Here is a 23,758-nt window from a genome sequence, read left to right as displayed (position 1 = left end):
AGAGTGGAAAACATCCAGAGGCAGAGAGATCAGTTAAGCTTTTTCACTTTTCCTGGCATGATTATGAGGGAGTCTGATTCACAGGAAAGGAATTGGCTGTGAAGCAGTGCAGTGGAAATTTGAAATAGAGCCATCACTTTTAATCCTGGTTCTGCTGCTTAATAGATGTATTACTTTAGCATTTTTAGGCCTCAGATTTTTCTCGTCTACAAGATGGGGGCAGTTGGACGATCTCTTAGGACTCAAGTCTAATTCTATATTAGAATCACAGTATATTACTGTGATATTTCTGAATTGAATTGCTGACTGATTGAAATCAGTAGTAATAAAAATGGAGGAGTAAAGCTCCAGATGATGACTCTGGGGTTATCTGTTCAGAAGTAATGGTTGGGATTTTTCCTTAAAGATGAGAAAAACAAGACTGAGTGATAAATATTTCTATTGAATGTTCTTTGTCCATTTGGTACTTATATTCTGTTGGTTTACCTTGTTTATCATCTCCCTAAACCTTCCTCTTCCCCACTGACACTGCTTCTGCTTTACTTGAGATAGTCATTAACTATCTCTTCTCTGTGCTATGGTGAGCGTTGTGAATTGTGCAAGACTGTTGAATCACAGATCTGTACCTCTGAAACAAATAATGCAATATATGTTAAGAAAAAAAAAAAGATAGCAGGAGGGGAAGAATGAAGTGGGGGAAATCGGAGGGGGAGACGAACCATGAGAGACGATGGACTCTGAAAAACAAACTGAGGGTTCTGGAGGGAAGGCGGGTGGGAGGATGGGTTAGCCTGGTGATGGGTATTAAAGAGGGCACGTTCTGCATGGAGCACTGGGTGTTATGCACAAACAATGAATCATGGAACACTACATCAAAAACTAATGATGTAATGTATGGGGATTAACATAACAATAAACAATTTTTTTAAAAACTCTCTCTTCTCTGGGCTTCCTGTGTGGAGCTTATCCTCTTCTAATACTCCCCTTTCTCTTTCGGATGCACATAATCATACTTTCCTGTTAGCCTTAGAATAAAGTTCTTAGCATAAGCACTATATCCTGGCAACCAATCTTTCCTGAAGTTGCCCTTGCTATCTCCTCAATAGCATTTTTGACTACTCTCCTTTGTTCCCTACATTACAGTCATATTAGACCACTCAGGTTCTCATTTGTTGTCTTGTTTCATAATTCTTTGCTTTTGCTCTGCCTTGACTCTCCTTCCCCTGCTTTGCCAACTCCTGTTCTTGCTGCAAAACCAAGTTTACTATAGTATCTTCACTGCTTCCTTGCGTCTTTCCCTTTTGTAGTGGCTCAGTCTTTTGAACAGCCATTCCATCATGTAGATGTCTTTTTTTTTTAACACTTTTCACAATTCCATAAACATTTGCTTCAATATGTTTCCTTGATGATGAACTCCTTGATAGGAGGGACTGTGTCTTAACTTTGGACTAGAACTCTTAGCACAGTACCTGATGTATGTGCAACCCAGTAGATGTTTAGCTCAGTTACCCTTTCCACGTATCTATTAACACCTCTCAGAACAGATGATCAGAAATGGTACACTAGATGTTTTACTGTAATTTATTAGTCTCATGATTACTATCAAATTTAATCTTGAATATCTAAGTGGAAGATGTTAAGAACTGATTGGCTTTCCTACTGGCTTATACAACTTCTTTTCGTCTTTTTTAGTATGCTTACAAATATCTTAAATTGAAGATTACAAAAAAAAATCAACATTGAAATTTTGGGCTTTTAAATTGTTGTTAAAAGGAAAGAATATGGCCTGGCTAAAACGAATCTGAATGATTTTCCCTTTATAGCTTTTCCCTTTACCCCATGTTATGTATATAGTATGAATGAAACCTCAAAAGAATGGACTAATGTAATTAACCCAGAATATTTATTTTACATGTAGCCTTGGATTAGTTATGTGACCTGCAGAAAAATGCAAGAAGGGACATTTATTTTAAACTTTAGAGGGAAAGGATTATCCTTTATCAGAAAGATGTTTCAGCAGGTTCATATACAGAAGAAAAGTAATTTATTTGCAGTCTTGATCTGTAGTCATTTTGAAATTGATTACCAATCTTTCTGTTTTCTTTACACTGAACTTTTCGTGTTTGTTTTAAATGTTGTACTACATTTTTCTATTAAAAATTATTGCAACATTTACAGGTGAAAAGTGTAATTATCTAATAGTAGGTCTTTAGCTCAGAACTTTGAGCTTAGCAAATTTCACTGTCTTCTACCAAGCAATTGAATATCTCAAATGATGACTATTTCAGCAGGTATCTTTAATGAATAAGAATTACAGGTAAGAACACTTTTTTTTTCCAATAGTCTTAATGATGTGTTGGTAGTTGTGTTAAAATTTGTTCATCTTTTTGTTTTAATTTGTTAATCTTAAATTATGCTTTTCTAGTTACAAAAATGTAGTGTACAATTTAATGATGAATTAACTCAGTGAATTTTTTTCTCAGTGGAATTTTCTATAGTGTACTTGCTGAATTTTTAAAATATTTGTTTCCTTAAATATTTCACTGGTTATTATAATTCTGTTCCATAAACAGAATACGAGTATGGTTAAAGCCCCAAATAAGATTGGGATCATAGGCCTCTTAGTGCTAATTATTTGAATAACTTATTTTGTTCTCATCTACCAGTTTCTTAGTAAGATGAAGAATAATAAAAAACTGTCACTAAGCTCTCTTGCAGAGATAGTAAGAGGACATAGTTTCTCCAATTGAAATATCAGCAGTAATAGTAACACATGCTTAATAGTTTTCATTTTAATTGTTGCATAAAATCAGTTTATTAGAACAGCCATATGTGAAAATGATTAGCATGGTAATGTTTCTTTTCTAAGAATGTAAGGTTGATCTTTGATAATTTTTTGAACAGTAACTGAGAGGGAAATTCTTTTATAAAATGTTTTTAAACTTCTTTTTGATCAGTTTGTTTCACAGTTGTTCAAATTGAGTTTAAAATTAACTGCTTAGAAATAAAAATCAGTTGTAATATACAAATTTATTTCAGAACTTCATTAATCCAATATCTTTTTGTTTCTTCACACTAATTTTTCATGTTTTCATACAACTTTATACGTTATTCTTAAGACTATCATTTTCCTGTATAAATCATTAAAGACTAACGTGAAGTTTCATCTTTATGAATATTGTTCACAATTGAACATTTAAAAGAATTACCAAATCTTTAACCTCCAAAATGATTGAGCATTTTGTCAATATTTCTGCAAGTTTTATTCATTTAAATTTGTTTAGTAAGTTAGTTGTAAATTATTGTAATACACTACCAATATAATAAAAGAACAAAAAATGACACACTCTATTTTAAATATTTTGCAATTTCATGTAATCACTAAAATATAGATAAGTAATTTTACACAAATTATTATTAATATCTAGTAAAGCATTAGCTTTTATAGACCAATTTTTTTTAGTGTTCCCTAGGAGAATGGATAAAGAAGATTGCCAACTCCATATTTCGACTAACCATGAGAGTAGCTTTTAGGACAATTGACGTTTCTATCCTATATGTCTTCATTTTTGTGCGTGAAATTTAAGTCAGTATAGTTGTTGCTTATATTAAATATATTAATCTTTACATATAGCTCTAAGCCTTCATAAAGTAATGAATCACTTAACTATTAATGGCATTTCAAATCAGGTAGGTACTTACGTAGTTTAGAATTTAGTTTAATATATAATGTCAGTAAATAATATTTAGTTATCAGCAGTTTCTAAAAGATCTTTTGGGAAAGCTAGCTTTTATATGAAATTATTTTAAAGATGGCATATGCCTTTCTTAATGTAATGTTACAATTTTTCTATTTTCAGAAACCAAGTTTAAAAAAATTGTAGTTAATATTTGAGCTATGCTTATGGTAGCTATGCTCTTAAGAGACTATATCCTTCAGAATTATAAATTATTTCTGTGATTTTGCTACCTTAATTGTAATAAATATTGAAATAGCATTATATTGAATTTCACAACAGATAAAATTTCTCTTCTCTCACTTTTTAAGCCCTATAATAGTAAATACTTATGCATATTATATATATGAAGCATATAACCTGCTTTTATTTTTAAAAAGTAATTCTTTTTTTGAAACGGTTTTACTAATATATGTCTTTTATTTATAATTGTATTTAACATAGAGAAAAATTTTTAAGTGCTCTTATTTTCAGAAAAGAAGGAAATACATGCCTGTATTGATTTCTTTAGCACATTTATTGAATCTACTGTTTATTTTCATGCATTTTACTTTTCCCTAAAATATTTTAAAGGTCATTTACAAATCTGTATTAGTTTAAATTTACATTTTAATTATTTTAAGCATGCAGAAAAGAACTGTTTCATATTTTCCATTGTAAATATAAAATAAAGTATTCAATAATTATTTTGTTTTCAAGATTAAAAAATGAAGCTCCCACTAAGGAACAAGAACCTGTGTCTGAGGTAAATTTTGTTTTACTTGTACCTTAAAAGCTTATATATTTGAAAGTATTACTGGTTTAATTTTTTAAACATTTCAATTCATTGTGTATAATAACAATTATTGGCATGTTATCAGGAAAAAAATTGAGATTTGTTTGTTGTCATTAGATATAAAAATATCTAACCCTAAGCAAAATTCTAAGGTGTTTTTGTTTTTACAAAAGCATCATATATTTCACTTGCCTGTTATTTAGTTCAACTAGTGAGTTAATGGAGATAAATTTATGATTTAAAAATCCTGAAATCAATAAATGTCAAACAGTTGACGCATTGGAAAATTAATCTTTCCAGATGATTTTATTTTCTGGGACTGTCAGAAAGGTTTAACTAATACTTAAAATAGAAATATTCTGGGGTCTCCGGGTGGCTCTGTTGGTTAAGCATCTGATGCTTGATTTCTGTTCAGGTCATGATCTCATGGATCATGAGATTGAGCCCCATATAGAGCTCCTCACTCAACAGGGAGTCTGCTTGAGAGTCTCTCCCTCTGTCCGTCCCCCCACTTGCACGCTTTCTCTAAGATAAAAAAATAAATGAATCGTTTTTAAAAAAGGAATCTTTTGAATATATATTAAATGTTTTTAGCTGTCTTAAACAGGCACTCTGGATAAAATACTTGGGGTTATCCTATAAATGTTATTTACTGGGCAATCTAATGGATGTATGTAGAAATAGTTTTGTTCAAGTACATGTTTTCTTGATGTCAGTTTTTTTAATATTACAAAATATTCCATATCTCTTTCTGAGTGTATTGAAGTGAAGCAGGTTCAGATTTATCTTTTGAACAGCATTTCCATATTGAACAATGAATAAGTGAAACCTAGGCAGAACTTAGCCACCTTCTTCCAAGCAGCTTTCTTTTATACCACAGAAAGTTTTCTTTTGTTTAAAAGGTTTTTAATGACAAATAAGTTTAATAGAGATGGGATATTTTGGTTATATGATTTTTTTTTTTAAGATTTTATTTATTTCTTTGAGAGAGAGCAAGAGTGAGAGCACGAGCAGGGGGAGGGGAAGGGGTAGAAGGAGAGGGAAAGCAGACTCCCTGCTGAGCAGGGAGCCCTACCTGGGACTTGATGTGCAGCTCAATCCCATCATGACCCCAGCCAAAGGCAGACACTTAACTGACTGAGCCACCCAGGCACCCCAGTTATGTGATTATTCTTGAATAAGTTCTGGTAGTTTGTGGTTTTTAACATTGAATTTATCTATATAGACTTGTTTGTACTATTCCCTTAAACTTTTAATGTCTTAGGGTCTGGAGTGATAATTCTCTCATTCATTCCTGATGTTAATAGTTTGTGGGTTCTTTTTTCCTATTGTTGTCATATGTTTTACTTTTACATAGGTTATAAAGACAGAATACAGAGTTGCTGTTTTTGCTTTAGATAGTTATTTTTTAGAGCAGTTAAAAACTTTAAAAAATAATTTTATATTCAAGTTTGTTTTTATCATGTCCAGTGCTCTTCATTTCCTTGTTAGCTCTCCATTTCTGTCTAGTATCACATTCCTTATGCCTAAACAACTCCCTTTGATATATTTTATGTTGCAGATCTACTGGTAATTAATTCTTCTATGCCTTTTTTATTTAAAAATATATTTTTCATTATTGAAAGATATTTTTTGGTGAGTGTAGAATTCTGGGTTGACAGTTTTATTTTCTTTCAGCAGTTTAAAGAAGTCATTTTATTGTCTCTTGGTTTTCATATTTTCTGACAAAATGTCTTACTGTAATTTTGATCTTTGTTTCATATATATATATATATATAAAATGTGTCGAATTTTTTGGTTGCCCTCAAGATTTTATCTTTATTTTATTATATCTATAGTTCTTATCAGTTTGAGCAAGATGTAGCTAAGTCTGGTTTGTTCATATGTTTACTTATATGTTTATCTATTTGTTTATTTATTTGGGGTATTTATCCTGATTGGTGTTCTCTGAGCTGTCCTGTATCTTCTACTTCTGGGATTCCAATTTCCTAAATACTACACCATTTGATGTTAGCCCCTGTTCTTAGATGCCCTGTTTTAATCTCCACCCTACCCCACACACACTTTTTTAGTGTTTCATTTTGGGTAATTTCTCTCTGTTGACCTATCTTCAATTTTACTGATTCATTTTTTTCATTTGTGTCAGGTCTGCTGATGAGCCCATTAAAGGGCTCATTTTTCATCCCTGTCCTTGTGGTTATTGTTTTTTTTTTTCCTAGCATTTGCATTGATTCTTACAGTTTCTGACCCTCTGCTAAAATTACCATTCTGGTCATGCATGTTGTCCTTTTTTCACCAAAACATATTAATAATAGTAATTTAAAATTTTCTGTCTGGTAGTTCCAGTAGTAGGATCATATCTGAGTCTCATTCTGCTGATTGCTTTGTCTCCTGACAGTCCATTTTCCCCCCTTGCTTTTTTGTTATATAATGTTTGGTTGAAAGCAAGAAATTACAAGTAGGACTGAGATAAATAGTATTTATATCTAAAAATGGGCACACCATTTCTTATGTTAGGTCATTACTATGGGATTTTGTTTCACCTACTAGTGAGTTGAGCTGAGTTTTGGCTTTATTGTTGCTATGGTTACCCTTAATGTACTACCAGCTTCAATTCCTGTAGTATTTTCTTTGTGCTGAGGGTGGGAGTTATGTTGCTGGGGGATTTTTCCCTCAGTGTTCTTGTTTCATACTCAGCTTTATTTCTCCCTGTGAGACTGAGCTTTAGAAGGTGTGTCTTTCTATATATACTCTTGCCTTTCTTCCATTAGTACTGTTGTTGCTTGTTATTTAGTGTTTGCTAGCCTGGAAGTGGATGGTGGGGAGTGGGTGATGTTCTCTGTTCTGGTTTAGCCTCACTCTTAAGCTGGCTCTGTGTTTTGGGTCTTGAGAGTGGGATTTTTTCTTCCGTCCCCTAGTCACGGTTAGTCCCTGTGCCCTAGGGGCAATAGGGTTTGCCTCTCTTCTTTCCAAATACGTAAAGGCACGAACATTAAGAAAATTTATGAATCCATAATTTCATCACATCATCTACTGATTCTTTTCTGATACATTCATAATTGACTAGGATAAATCATCAAACTCTTATACTTTCCTTTGAATGCCCTATTTCATCTGTGTCAAATGAAGCCACCTTTCTTACAAAAACCATTCTTAAGTTTAGTTTTTGTTAAAAGAAAAAAACCTTACACTAAAAATTTAGCAAGCCATAAGTAGAGTTAAAGGAAGACATATGGAATGGGAGGCCACATAGAATAATCTTGGTCCAGGTGTTTCTTTCAAGAATATATGTGGGGCGCCTGGGTGGCTCAGTCGTTAAGCGTCTGCCTTCGGCTCAGGTCATAATCCCAGGATCCTGGGATCAAGCCCCGCATCGGGCTCCCTGCTCCGCGGGAAGCCTGCTTCTCCCTCTCCCACTCCCCTGGCTTGTGTTCCCTCTCTCGCTGTGTCTCTCTTTCTGTGTCAAATAAATAAAATCTTTAAAAAAAAAAAAAGAATATATGTGATGTAGATAGTTCTTTGAATAGATGCAGGTATTTATTTTAGGCATACCTCTGATAGGATGGATAGCTTGATCAGATGCATTGTATTGGAATCAATATTATCATGCCCAGATAATATTTTCCTGGTATCACTCTTTTTCATTTCTATAGTTTTACATTTTCTCTTTGAAAATTAATTCCTTTCATATACTAGATTATAGTTGGAATCCATACGATTTAGTGGCTTCTAACATAGCCTCTGCCCTGCTACTATGTGTATTCTATACACTGCAACAATCTATTCCTATTGTTCCCTAACTAAATATATACCATGAATCTTCCCCTCCAATTTCAGGGATAGTGGAATTTCATTATAACGTAGGTAGGGACTAAGAGAGAGGAGTCAGGTACAGATGCCTTTCTTTTTTTTTTTTTTTTAAGTTTTAATTTAAATTCCAGTTAGTTAACATACAATGTAATATTAGTTTCAGGTGTACAAGATAGTGATTCAACACGTCCAAATAACAGCCGATGCTCATCACAGCAAGTGCACTCCCTAATCCCCATCACCTATTTTACCCATCCCTCCACCCACCTCCACTCTGGTAACCATCAATTTGTTCTCTCTCATTAAGAATCTATTTCTTGGTTTGCTTCTCTTCCCCACCCCCCCTTTGGTCATTTCTTTTGTTGACTAAATTCTACATATGAGTGAAATGATATGGTATTTGTCTTTCTTGGACTGACTTATTTTGCTTAGAATAATACTCTCTAGCTCCACTGGGGCTGTTTCCATTATTTGGCTACTATAGATAATGCTGCTATAAACATTAGGGTACATGTATCCCTTTGAATTAGCATTTTGTATTCTTTGGGTAGATACCTCATAATGCAGTTGCTCGATCATAGGGTAGTTCTACTTTTACCTTTTCGAGGAACCTCCATACTGTTCTCCAGAGTGGCTGCACAAGTCTGCATTCCCACCAATAGTGCAAGAGGATTCCCATTTTTCCACATCCTTGCCACAGCTGTTGTTTCTTGTGTTGTTGATTTTAGCCATTCTGATAGGCATACGTGATATTTCATAATGGTTTTGATTTGTATTTCCCTGATGATAAGTGATGTTGAGTATCTTTTCATATGTCTGCTGGCCATCTGTATGTCTTCTCTGGAGAAATGTCTATTCATGTCCTCTGCCCCTTTCTGAATTGGATTTTTAATTTTTTGAGTGTTGAGTTTGATAAGTTCTTTATAGATTTTGGATACTAACCCTTTATCTGATATGTCATTTGCAAATATCTTCTTCCATTCCATAGGTTGCCTTTTAGCTTTGTTGATTGTTTCCTTTGCTGGGCAGAATCTCTTTATTTTGATGAAGTCCCAATAGTTTATTTTTGCTTTTGTTTCCCTTGCCTCAGGAGACATCTCTAGAGAGAAGTTGCTATGGCCAATGTCAAAGGGCTTGCTGCCTGTGTTCTCCTCTAGGATTTTAATGGTTTCCTATCTCACATTTAGGTCTTTCATCCATTTTGAATTTATTTTTGTGTATGATGCAAGGTGGTCCAATTTCATTCTTCTGCATCTTGCTGTCCAGCTTTCCCAACACCATTTGTTGAAGAGACTGTCTTTTTTCCAGTGGATATTCTTTCCTGCTTTGTTGAAAATTAATTGACCATATAGTTGTGGGTTCATTTCTTGGTTTTCTATTCTCTCCCATTGATCTATGGCACTCATCTCTCCATACTGTTTTGAAAACTGCAGCTTTGTAATATGGCTTGAAATTCAGAATTATGATGCCTTCAGCTTTGCTTCTTTTTTTCAAGATAGCTTTGGCTGTTCAGGGTCTTTTGTGGTTCCATACAAATTTTAGGATTGTTTGTTCTAGCTCTCTGAAAAATGCTATCAGTATTTTGATAGGGATTACATTAAATCCATAGATTGCTTTGAGTAGTATGGACTTTTTAAAAATATTTGTTTTTCTAATCCATGAGCATGGCATGTCTTTCCATTTCTTTGTGTCATCTTCAATTTCTTTCATTGCAGTTTTATAGTTTTCAGAGTACAGATTTTTTTACCTCTTTGGTTAGGTTTATCCCTAGATATGTTACTATTTTTGGTGCAGTTATAAGTGGGATTGATTACTTGTTTTGTCACTGTTTCTGGAGATTTTCTCTGATCCTTTGTTGCCTTTGTTACTTTTAGTCTTTCCACTCAAAGAGTCACCTTTAGTATGTCTTGCAGGGCTGGATTAGTGGTCACGATCTCCTTTAGTTTTTTTTGTCTTGGAATCTCTTTCTCTGTCTTTCTGTTTTGAATGATAGCCTTGCTGGATAGAGTATTCTTGGCTGCAGAGTTTTTGCATTCAGCACTTTGAGTATATCATGTCACTCCCTTCTGTCTTGCCAAGTTTTTGTTGAGAAATCTCCAGCTAGCCTTGTGGGTCTTCCTTTGTAAGTTAAGAACTTCTTTTGTCTTGCTGCTTTTAAGATTTTTTCTTTATCACCATATTTTTCAAATTTAATTACCATATGTCTTGGTACTGGCCTGCTTTTGTTGATTTTGATAGGAGTTCTCCATGCTTCCTGGATGTGGATGTCTGTTTCCTTCCCTGGAATAGGGAAGTTTTCAGCTATTATTTCCTCAAATAAATTTTCTGCCCCCTTTTTTCTCTCTCCTTCTTTTGGGACTCCTATAATACAAATGTTGTTATGTTTGATAGAGTCATTGAGTTCCCTGAGTCCATTCTCATGTCATGTAATTCTTCTTTCTCTCTCTTGTTCAGCTTCATTATTTTCCATTATTTTGTCTTTGTCACTGATTCATTCCTCTGCTTCTTCTAGCCTGCTGTTCCTTGCATCAAGCCTGTTTCCAATCTCATTTACTGTATTCTTCATCTCTGAGTGATTCTTTTTTAACTCTTTTATCTGTGTGGTAAGAGTCTCCCTGATATCTTCTATTCTTTTCTCAGGCCCAGTGATTATCCTAATGATTGTTGCTTTAAATTCTCCATCAGGCATGTTATTTATATCTGTTTCACCTAGATCTTTGGCTGTGGCCTTATCTTGTTCTTTGATTTGGGACAAATTCCTCTGTCTTAACATTTATCTAATTCTCCTGGTATGTAATTTTCTGTTGTTTGTAGTCATTGTTGTTTTATATTTTTCATACAAATGTTTATACCTATTTGATTGTTAAATGTTTATTATGTTTGTATGTATTAATTAAAAATACTGAAAATGTATACCAAAAAAAATTTTTTTTAAATATGGCATCTAAAAAGTCAAGTGGCGCATTGTTCAGAAGATGAAAAACACATGCAAAAACTGATCAGAATTATAGGGCACTGTAATAAGTTGGCTGGAAAAACAAAATTTTCCAGCTACTGAAAATTATGAAGTCTTTAATATTGACACTATTAGAATAGAATTACTATGAAATTCAGAGTTAAAGACTTCTCTCTGAATTGTGGGGAAAAGATAAAGAAAATGAAATGTTAGAAGTCTTAGAAGCTAGTGAATATAAGCATGAGCAAAAAATAAGATGTCTTTTGAAATTTAATTCTTAATTGTGGCCATCTATTTCTAATATAATAAAAATGCTTTTAATAGAGCACGGGCCTATCCAAGGACAAGATGCAGTTTTAGGTATTTATTTTACATGATGGGCCAATTTTAAAAGATGGGTCTTAAAAAAAAAAGGTCTAGTTTGAGTTGATTCATTGTGACTGGCTCATTTATACCAGAGAATCCTTATTTTTGTTTCTCATGCATACTTTTTAGCAATAATACAAAATAATTAAATTTTTGTAACTCAAAAAGTGCTTTCGAAGATTGGAAAAATTTGAAAAGAATTTGTGATCACAAAAATTCCATATTTCATTTTGATGCTTTTTAAAAATGGAAGTATTTTTAAATGTATATTCAAACTGATAGTTTAATAGATGATGCTTTACAGAGTGTGATAAAATAAGTATCATGATTTTAAATATGTGTTTTATATGAAAATTATTTCTCTCTCGGAGGATCATAGGAAACTATTGGGAATCCAAATGTTGGAATGTTTCTGAATTCACTTGAACTTATAGGAACTTATAATCATATAACTAATCATTAAAAGGATTCTGTGTTTTATTTGTCTAGTAAAATTTTTTAAAAATATATATTCTATTAGCAAATCATGTTGAATCTGAAGTACTGTGGAGAATAAAAGAAGCAAAATACATTTCCTTACTCTTTGTAAACCAGATATAATCTATTATGAGTAAATGTGTCTGATTCTTAGTTATATTTACATTAAGAATAATATTGTAAGGGGAGAGTTTTATTTGACTTGATTGAAACAAAAGAAAAAACTGGACAGCTATATCTCAATAAAGCTGATTTTGTTTTAAAGAAAAAGTAGATATGGTCTGGCTTATGAAATTATTAATAAGTTAGAAAGAGATTACATTTATATAAAAATTGTCCTGCCCAGGAGTATGATAATGGGACAGATATGGCAGATGTATACAAGGGTGTACAAGCCAATATTTTTCCCAAAAAATAATTATGCCAAATTTGTGCCTTGCTCAGTTCATAATCATAATATAAAAAAATGCCTTATCTGTGAATTCAAATATGATTATCTTTTTTAGTATTGTAGAAAGGATATATATTTTGGGAGTGGGGTAATTCAACAAGCAGATGGAATATTCCTATTTTAAAAACAAATTAAAATCATATACAGATATAGGCATCAAGATTAAATGCACTTGAGACACTTTGCATACAAATTGAAAAGATGTTTATCAAATATGAAAAGGTATAATATCAAATGTCAAAATTATGTTGAACTTGAAAGCATCTTGGTACAAACGTACTAGATTTTTACACAGATTATCTGTATGGGATGATATTTTGAACAAAGTGGCAAAAGTTAATAAAACTCTACAATCAGAAAAATGACCATAAATAAAGCTGTATGCTTAATAAAAGGCCTGTCCCTTTGCTTACAACAAATGAAAGAAAGTAATTTTTAAAATATGTTCAGTGAATATAAAACTTGAGCAAGAGATGTAAATATTCACATGAATTTCAAAATTAGACAAAAAAATTAGAAATGCATGAATCAATGTGAGAATATTGATAATTATAGGGAAAGTGCTTATTGAATAGACATTAAGATTATAAATGTGCTAACTTCATATTTGAAATATACATATGAAAAATTAAATGAAATATCTTCAGATTTTGAATTTTTAGGCCAGAAAAAAGTTATTTTTTATAAATGACATTGATTTACAAAAAGCAGCCACTGACTCCATTCTTAAATATCCTAACAAGTTAAGTTCTATAGAAATTTCATGTAAAATAGGTTATCACAATATCAACAAATTGTAATATTAAATTAAGAATTGTATTTGGGTCCTCTAAAACTGATTAGCAAAATGTTAATCAAAATATGAAAACAATACTAGCCACAGTAGCATCCTGTAAAAGATGTTTCAGTAAGCTGAAGTTAGTTTTAAATTATTTAAAATCATCACTTGGTCAAGAGAAATTGGTAAACATGACAATTTGCTTATTTGAAAACAAGATAGGGAAAGAACTAGATTTGAAAATATTGATGTGTATGTTTACCTTAAAGCCAGTAAAGTGAAATAATAAATTCTGGTTTTGGTAGAAGTGTTTAAACTTAAGTTACTTTTGTGAGTTCAATACACCTACTTTTCACCTTTTCAACTGATGCTTTAGGGAAAAAAAAAAATTCTGGGATTTTAGGGAAATGACAGAGTAGAAAGCACCAGGAATCTATCTTCCAGCTAGACAACAGTTGTATTGGAAGAATCTGTCTGATGTAACTACAGGCATACCTCACAGGTATTGCAGGTTTGGTTCCAGACCACTGCAACAAAGCAAATACTGCAATAAAGCAAGTCAAATGAATTTTTTGGTTTCCCAGTGCATATAAAAGTTATGTTTACACTGTACTTATAGTTTATTAAGTATGCAATAACATTGCATCTAAAAGAACAATGTACATAACCTTTATTAAAATTACTCTGTTGCCAAAAAATGCTAACCATCATCAGAGCTTTTAGCAAGTAATAATATTTTTGCTGGTAAAGGGTCTTGCTTCCATGTTGATGGATACTGGCTGATTAATAGAACTTTTTTCAAAATTGGAGTCAGTCCTCTTAAACGTTGCCACTGCTTTATCAATGAGGTTTATTTAATATTCTGAATCTTTTGTTGTCATTTCAACAGTCTTTACAGCATCTTCACCAGGAATAGATTCCATCTCAAGAAACCACTTTTTTGTTCATCCATAAGAAGCAACTCCTCCAGCATTAGTTTTATCATGAGATTGCAGCAATTCAGTCACATCTTCAGGCTCCACTTCTAATTCTAGTTCTCTTGCTATTTCCACCACACCTGCAGTTACTTCTTCTTCCACTGAAGTCTTGAACCCCAAGTCATCCATCAGGCTTGGAATCAACTTCTTCCAAACTCCCATTCATGTTGATATTTTGAACTCTTCCCATGAATCATGGATGTTTTAATGGCATCTAGAATGATGAATCCTTTCCAAAAGGTTTTCAGTTGACTTTGCACAGATCCATCAGAAGAATCACTTGTATAAGCAGCCATAATCTTATGAAATGTATTTCTTAAATAATAAGACTTCAAAGTTGAAATTACTCCTTGGTCCAGGGCTGTAGGATGGATGCTGTGTTAGCAGCCATGAAAACATCGTTAACTTTATTGTACATCTCCATTAGAGCTCTTGGGTGACAGGTACATTGTCAATGAGCAGTAATATTTTGAAAGGAATCTTTTTTTTTTCTGAGCAGTAGGTCACAACAGTGGGCTCAAAACATTCGGTAAACTATGTAGTAAACAGATATGCTGTCATCCAGGCTTGGATGGCACCAAGGTTGCCATAAATCTTCAACTTGTAAAATAAAATGCAGTATCTGTGATGTGCAATAAAATGGAATATTCCTGTATTTTGGAATTCTATAGTCTGTTGAATGCCTGCAACTTCCACAGGAGAAGTCTTGGGCAGTATGTTGCAATTAGTATCGGTCAATTTAAGCACTCAGCACAGTAGCAGCTACCCATCCCCTACCCTCAGCCACATGGCAGACAGCTGTGCACATGTTCCTGGAGCAGCTTGCACACAGCTTATGGCACCAGAGTGCCAAAAAGGATACTGGCCTCCAGATATTGAGGATCTGTGCTGTTGTATCTAATTGATGCTTCTCACCACAACATTCCACAGAAGTGGGCACACATTGAGGTTACACCTCTCCTCATTGTTGCAAGACCCTCTCTTTATAACTGAAGTGACTTCCAGGGGATGTAAAGGTACAGTGACCTTTGATTCCCCTTAATTTTTTTGCTTTTTCCCCTTTCAGGAGCCTGACATTAAAGATTAGGACATTCAGAGACCATCACATATATGGGTTAAATTAGAAAGTGGTTGTACTTACCCAGAAAAATCTCAGAATAGATCTGAGAAGACCTGAGGTTTATATCTCATGTTGATCCCAGGAACAGAGACAGCCTAAAACAATCAAAAGAAACAAAAACAATAACAAAAACAGCAGACACTGGGAAGGGGGATAATCTGATTTCCAAAGTTACTACATTATTAGTTTCAAATGTCCAGTGTTCAACAACAACAACAAAAATCACAAGACATACAAAGAAACAGGCAAGTATGGCCCATTCAAAGGAAAAAACTCAATAGAAACTGGGTCCTGAAAAAGACCTAATGGCAGATATACTAGATAAAGATTTTTTAAAAATCTATCATAAAGATGCCCAATGAGTAAAAGGAATATGTGGGGAAAGTCAAGAAAACAGTATATTAACAAAATAGAAATATTAAAGAGAGAAAAGCTGAAAAGAAACCAAAAAGACATCCTGAGAAGTATATTAACTGAAAATGAAAAATTCATTAGGGGGACCCAAAGGCAGATCTGAGCAGACAGAAGAAAGAATCAGCAAACTTGGAAGACATGACAGTGGAAAGCATTGAGTCTGAGGAACAGAAAAGAAATAGGTTGAGGAAAAGTGAACAGAGCCCAAGGCAGTTGGGGCCCATCATTAAGCAGACCAATATTAAGGGCGTCCCAGAGAATATTTGACAGAGACAAAGACAAAGACATAAAGAAATAATGACTGAAAACTTCCCAAATTTGATGAAACACATGAATGTAAACATCAAGAAGCACAGTGAATTCCAAGTAAGATGATTAAAGAGACCCACTCTGAGACACATTATAATCAAACTCTCAAAGGACAAAGAATCTTCAGAGCAGCAAGAGGGAAGCAAATCATCACATGCAAGGGATCCTCAATAAGATTATCAACATGTTTCTCATCAGAAACTTTGGAAGCCAAAAGGCTGTGGACCAATATATTGAAAGGGCTAAAAGAAAAAACTCAATAATTTTATATATGTTAAAACTATCCTTCAAGGGACACCTAGGTGGCTCAGTCGGTTAAGCATCTGCCTTCGGCTCAGATCATGATCCCAGGGTCCTGGGATCGAGTCCCACATCAGGCTCCTTACTCAGCAGGGAGTCTGCTTCTCCCTCTGCCTGCTGCTACCCCTGCTTGTGCTCACTCTCTCTCTCTGACAAATCTTTAAAAAATTAAAAAACAAACTATCCTTCAAAAGTGAGATATTCTGACATAAAACCTAAGAGAGTTTGTGACCACTAGATCGGCCCTGCAAGAAATGCTCAAGGAAGTCCTGTATAGTGAAATGAAAGGACAGTACACAGTGACTCAAAGATATATGGAAAAATAAATATCTCAATAAAGGTAAGTACATGGACAATTATAAAAGCTAGTATTATTGTAACAATGTAACTTTTTTTGTTTTCTACATGAATTAAGAGATAAATTCATTAAAAGAAAAAATATTAGTATAAAATCTAGCATTACTATAACTTTGATTTCTAACTCCAAATCTTGTTTTCTACATGATTTAGGAAACTAATGCCTTTAAAATAATTATTAATTTCTGGGTACACGGTTTATAAAGATGTAATTTTGTAACAACAGCCAAAAGGGGTGGGGATGGAGCTGTAAAGGAGCAGAGTTTTTGTTATTGAATTTAAACTGGTATAAAATCAAATTAGAGGGTGACAACCTTGGAATGTTAAATGTAATTCCCGTGGTAACCACACACAAAAAAATAACTATACACAAAGGAAATGAAAAAAGAATTTAAACATTTCATCACAATCAACTAAACAAACAGTAGTGGAAGAAATGAGTACCAAAAAAGTTATAAGGATATAAAAACACAATGACAGATATAAGTCCTTCCTTTTCAGTAATTAATTTAAATATAAATGGATTAAACTCTCCAATTGTAAGACAGATGTTGGCAAAATGGATAAAAACACAGGATCCTACTGCATGCAGTCTATGGGAGACTCACTTGAGCTCTAAAGACACAAGTTAGGGACTTCTGGGTAGCTAGGTCGGTTAAGTGTCTGCCTTCAGCTCAGGTCATGATTCCAGGGTCCTGGGATCAAGTCCTGATCGGATTCCTTGCTCAGAGGGGAGTTTGTTTCTCCCTTTGCCTGCCGCTCCCCATGTTTGTGCTGTCTCTTTCTCTCTCTGACAAATAAGTAAATAAAATCTTAAAAAAAATAATAAAAAAATAAAGACACAAGTTAAAATGAAAGGAAAAAAAGATACTCCATGCAAATAATAATCAAAAGAGAACATGGGTATCTTTACTAATATCAGACAAAATAGACTAAATGAAAAAAGGTTACAAGAAAAAAGGACATTATATATTAATAAAAGGTTAAATACAGCAAGAAGATATAGCAATTATAAATATTTATGTAACTATTGACAAATCACCAAAATATATGAAGCAAAAACTGACAGAATTGAAGAATTGACTCTTCTATAATAACAGTTGGAGTCTTTAATAACCCACTTAAAATGTATAGAACAATCAGATGTAAGTAAGGAACTAGAAGACTTAGTAAGCCAACTAGATTTGGCAGACACTTAGAGCTAGATTTAACTCTACCTGGAAACAGCAATTAGTCAAGAAAAAGAAACAAAAAGCAACCAAATTGGAAAAAAGAAAGTAAAATTACTCTGTTTATGTAGAAACCCAGGAGAGTCCACCAAAAAAAAAAAAAAAAAAAAAACCCTGTTAGAACTAATAAATGAATTCAGCAAAGTAGTAGAATACAAAGTCAACACACAAAAATCAGTTGCATTTCTATACACAAGGAACAGTCTGAAAAGGAAATTACAAAAATAATTCCATTTGACAATAGCATCAAAACGAATGAAATAAGAATTAACCAAGGGGATGAAAGACTTGTAAAATTAGATTATAAAACCTTACTGAAAGAAATGAAAGAAAATATAAATAAATGGAAACACAACTTATGTTCACAGATTAGAGGACTTAATATTGTTAAAATGTCCATACCACCAAAAGCAATCTACAGATTTATTGCAATCCGTACAAAAATCCCAAAGGCATTTTTTAAAACTTTTATAGAAATAGAAAATCACATCCTAAAATTTATATAGAATCTAAAGGAACCTCAAATAGCTAAAACAATTCTGAAAAAGAAGAGCAAAACTGGAGGACTCACACTGATTTCAGAACTTACTGCAAAGCTACAGAAATCAAAACAGTGTGGTATTGGCATAAAGACAGACATATAGACCAGTGAAGTAGAATAAAGAGCCCAGAAATAAAGCCTCAAATATAGGCTGAAATTATTTTTGACAAGGTAGCTAAGATCAATGGGGAAAGGACAGTCTTTTTCAATAAATGGTGCTGGGAAAACTGGATATCCACATGCAAAAGAATGAAGTTGGAACCTTACCTAACACTATATACAAACATTAACTCAAATTGGATCAAGGACCTTAATGTAAGACTGAAAACAGTAACATTCTTAGAAGAAAATAGGATAGAAGCTTCATGACATTGGATTTGGCAGTGATTTCTTGGTTATCACACCAAAGGCATGGGTAAGGAAATAAAAGACTAATTGGATTCATGAAAAATTTTAAATTTTGTACATCAGATACACTATCCACAGAATAAAAAGGTAACCCACAAAAGGAAGAAAATATTTGTAAATCATATATCTGATAAGGGGTTAATATCCAGAATATTTAGAGAATTCCTAAAACTCAATGACAAAAAACAACCCAATTAAAAAATGGGTAAAGGACTTGAACAGACTTTCTCCAAAGAAGATGTATAAATAGCCACTAAGATGAAAAGATATGCAACAACACTAATTATTAGAGAAATGCAAATAAAAACTAATATGAAATATCACCTCATACCTGTTAGGATGCTACTATTTAAAAAACAAAAAAAAACGGGCGCCTGGGTGGCTCAGTCATTAAGAGTCTGCCTTCAGCTAAGGTCATGATCCCGGGGTCATGGGATCAAGCCCCACGTCGGGCTCCCTGCTCTGGGGAGCCTGCTTCTCCCTCTCCTTCTCCCTCTCCCTCTGCTTGTGTCCTATCCCTTGCTATACATCTCTCTCTCTGTCAAAAAAAAAAAAAAAAAAGTGTTGATGAGTATGTAGAGAAATAGGAACCCTTGTGTGCTGTTGACAGGAATGTAAAATGATATAGCCACTGTGGAAAACAGTATGGCAGTTCCTCAAAAGAAAAAATACATATGATCCAGCAATTCCACTTCTGAGTATACCCAAAAGAACTGAAAGCAGAGACTAAAGGAGATATTTGTACAATCATTTTCGTAACAACATTATTCACAATAGCTGAGATATGGAAGTATACCAAGTATCCATCTATAGATGAATGAATAGGCAAAATGTGGTATACACATACAAGGGAATATTATTCAACTGTGAAAAGGAAGGAAATTCTGCAGTATGCTACAATGAGGATAAGCCTTGAATGCATTATGCTAAATGAGATGAATTAGTCACAAAAGACATCCTGTATGATTCCCCTTATATGAGGTACTTAGAATAGTCAAAATCATAAAGAATGGAGAGTATAGTGGCAGTTGTCAGGGGCTGAGGGGAAGAGGAGAATGTGGAGTTGTTTAATTGGAGTATAGAGTTTAATTTTACAAGATGAAAAAAGTTACGGGGATGTTGTTGATGGTCACACAACAGTGTGAATGTATTTAATACCACTGAACTGTACACTTAAAAGTGGTTATGATAGTAAATTTTATGTGTATTTTACCACAATAAAAAAAAAAGAATAATATGTATATAGGGGTATGCGTTTTTCCTTTTACCTCAGGTTCCAATATGGCTTGGCATAGCACTGATTTCAGCACAGTTACATCACAGTTTTTGAGACCTTTATGTGTGCTGAGCCAGGAAGTACTACTATGATTTCTTTTCCTTTACTATATTTTATTTTGTTTTTATGGAGTTAAACAATATATATCTTGACTCATTTGTTTAGTTCTCTATACACCTAATGCTGTTTTTAAAAAAGTGTTGTGATTTATTTGTCTAATGTTTGCAAGTATTTTTTCCAAATGTTCACACACGTCAAAAGAAATGGTTGGAGAGTTTGGATATCTCCTCTCAAATCTCCTTCAGTTTAAACTAGCTGCTCTCTAAGCCTGATGCAGTTTGTTGTATCAGGATTTTCCTTTGCTACTTTCTTGTGTTGGATATCCTGTTTTCTGAACTAGGAGTTCCCTTTTTCTTAGTTTACTTCCTATTTTTATGAAACATGTTCTCTAACAACTCTCTCAGAAGGGGCTCATCTTTTCTCACTCCTTGCATATTTTAAACTATATTTACTTAAAGATAGTTTGGCTAAAGTACATAGAAATCATTTTTCCCATGCAATTTTGAAAGTATTATTTTTGATAAGTCTGATGCCATTCTTGCTCCAGTTTCTTTGCATTTTGGTTATTTTGTTCTTTCTGGCAACTTTAATGATTATCTCTATCTCTGGTGTTTTGAAATTTCATGATATGTTCACCAATCCTTTTTTCATTCATTCATTATGGTAGGCATTTAATAAGGCTTTGTAATTTGGATATATATGTTTGGGGCAAATTTTCTTGTATTATTTCTTTGGTAAATTTTCACTTTTCTTTGTTCATTTTCTCTCTCTCATTTTTCCTATTGATGTGACACTGTATTTCCTGCATTAACTCCTCTAATTGTATGATACTTCCTTTCTTGCCTTCCCTCTTTTTGTCTTTTTCATTCAATCTTTTTAAAAATCTTTTCTAAACTTAATTTATTTTAGTTGTCATATATTTAATTTTGAAGAGCTCTTTAATATTTTTATTCAATTTTTCGCTTCATAATTTTTGTTCTTGTTTAATGGACGTAATAACATCTTACACTTCTTTGGGGATATTAAATGTTTATTATATTTTTTTCCTTTTGTTCCCAGCAATATCTCTGATGTCTCTTAGCTCCTTTCTTTATTCCTATTTATTTTGTTATTTCTGATGTTAAAGGATGTCTTCAGGGGCGCCTGGGTGGCTCAGTCGGTTAAGCATCCGACTCTTGGTTTCAGCTCAGGTCATGATCTCGTTGTCACAAGATCAAGCCCTGCGTCTGGCTCTGCACTCAGCACAGAGTCTGCTTCAGATTCTCTCTCCCTCTCCCTCCAGCTCATGCTCTCTCTCTCTCTTACTCTCAAATAAATAATAAATGAAACCTTTAAAAAAATAAAAAATAAAGCATGTCTTCAATGGTGTGGTGATCCTTGGCTGCCCATACACTAAAGAGTAAGGCACTACAGAGTTCATTGAAGACTTGTTGAATATGGAGACAGGGCTGCCTTATATAGTCATACAGGTTGTGCACTGCAGAACTCCAAAGGGTACTATTTATATATACTCTCAAAAAGTATTAGATTTACCATATTAGAAATTTAAAATGTGAGATCTAAAACTCTATTGTAACATAAAAACCAAACTAATAAACCTACTATATAGTTAGATAAATGACACATTTTTTTCTGAAAAATAACTATTTTCTAAAACACAAGAAACTTAGAACACTGGTATTGTTTTATACTTTTGCATATCTTTGTACTGTCTAGTTAAGTAGGAGAAAACTGGATTCTCATGTTTCTGAATTCAGTCTGTTGTGATATGTTATTGTGGTTGAAATATATGAAGAATATCCAGCCTTACCTAGTACTTCAATAATCTTTTCAAATAATTGTGGTTTTTTTTTATACTACATCAAAAATAGACAAGAGGAAGTTTTCTTAAAGGTTTTTTGCAATGTGGAATCTCATTCCATATTACTGAACTTTTTATGCTTTGATACATTAAAATCTATTGGTCTGTCTGGATCTTTTATTCATGCATGATTTTATAACCGATTAATCATTTGGAAAAAATATTGGTTCACTGAGTTACATAAATTTTACAGGTGTTGACATGTTTTATATATAATACCAAGTCATTCTTTAATATTAGCGTAAACCTGATCAATGGTGAATACAAGTTGTCCTAAAATTTAATATTTGTTTGAATTTTATTACTGGAATAAGCACTGTCAGTTGTTTTCTTTGATGTGATAGGTGCACTTTGTCAATTTTCAAGAAAATATCTCCTAAATAACCAAGTATAAATAGTCATAGTTTGGACAGTCATCCTTTAAAATAAAAATGATGTTCTTTGAAAAAATTGTGCCAAACTTCACCTTGCAACTCAATCATAGACCCAAGTGTTTCAGTCACAATAGCAATGCTTTATGCATACTTCCTTTTTTATCACACAGAATATTAGAAAGACAGGAGCTCAAAGATTGATATTTAATACAGTGAATTTTACTGCTGGTGTTTGCCAGTGAAGAATACAGTGATAACTAGTGTAGTTTTGGCTTGATGCCATTGCCTTGATTTCATGTTAAGATGCCAGCATGCCAGCACGTTTACTCACTATGGCTTTTGCACCAAGAGTTTTAACTTCACCTGCCTCCTGAAAGTGTCTTGGAGGTCCGAGGTGTCTGTGAAACACACTCCTGCCACGGATTATAATGTGAAGGTTAGTTAACCCTCCTGTATTAGTGCTCTACACAATCTGCATGGTCTGTATGGGAATTGTTTAGACTTCACCATAGGAAAATCAGATGCTGAGCTGACTGATTCTTTGGTGAGGAAGATGCTCTCAAAGTCATAAGGGAAGCCTTGTCTGTCTTGAGGCTGATAATTTTCTCCAGAGAAGAATCTTCTAGATTCTGGCTGTTGGTGGTGAAGAGTGATTCCTCCAGCTGCTGGCATTCTGGGAGCCAGGCAAGGAGAAGAACTGTGGGGACCTTTATTCAGTTTATGGACTTGGACTAAATTTTTCTGTTTTCTCTCAGTTCCTCATGGCTTCCCTTTGCCATTCCTGGTGTTCACAAGTCTAAATTGTCTCTAGTTCAGAAAGTTACTTTAGCCTCTGTGGTAGAGGAAAGGATAGGTATCTGTTGTGTGAATTAGGGAAAGAGCATTTAGATTTCTCAGCAGTCCTTGTGCTTCATTTTTATTTTTTATGTACTGGATCTTGTACTGAATTCCTTCAGATACCAGATTGCTTCAGTTCTCTGAGCAAATTGATTGTCTTCTCCTTGCACTCCCCTACTCAGATATTTAGTTGTAAATTCCTCCATGTTGCAAAGTCAACTTCTGCTTCTCCAGCCACTTTCCATCTAAAAATTTGTTGACATCTCGTTGACAGTTACTATGCTTTGGTGTTTTCATGGTCTTTATGAATGAAAATGTTTTATGTCTTTGCCTCATTTAGCAGAG

At 33.5% G+C, this 23,758-nt stretch overlaps 1 protein-coding gene across 10 annotated transcripts in view; it reads left to right on the top strand.

Moving 5' to 3' along the window:
- Positions 1 to 23,758, top strand: part of ZNF280D (zinc finger protein 280D) — a 305,303-nt gene that overhangs the window by 274,827 nt on the left and 6,718 nt on the right. For 9 of the 10 annotated variants that reach the window (XM_034993555.1, XM_034993557.1, XM_034993556.1 and 6 more), the window contains one exon: positions 4,437 to 4,482. In XM_034993555.1, the coding sequence (XP_034849446.1) occupies positions 4,437 to 4,482 (46 nt within the window). Of the gene's footprint in view, positions 1 to 4,436; positions 4,483 to 14,239; positions 14,276 to 23,758 lie in introns of those variants that run through there. The other variant, XM_034993561.1, reaches the window with a different exon arrangement.

This window comes from Mirounga leonina, unplaced genomic scaffold (assembly GCF_011800145.1).
Source record: "Mirounga leonina isolate KUSES-001 unplaced genomic scaffold, KU_Mleo_1.0 Mir_91, whole genome shotgun sequence".
Lineage (NCBI taxonomy): Eukaryota > Metazoa > Chordata > Mammalia > Carnivora > Phocidae > Mirounga > Mirounga leonina.
The sequence above is the reverse complement of the archived record's forward strand: the minus strand, read 5'-3'. Positions and strand labels throughout refer to the sequence as shown.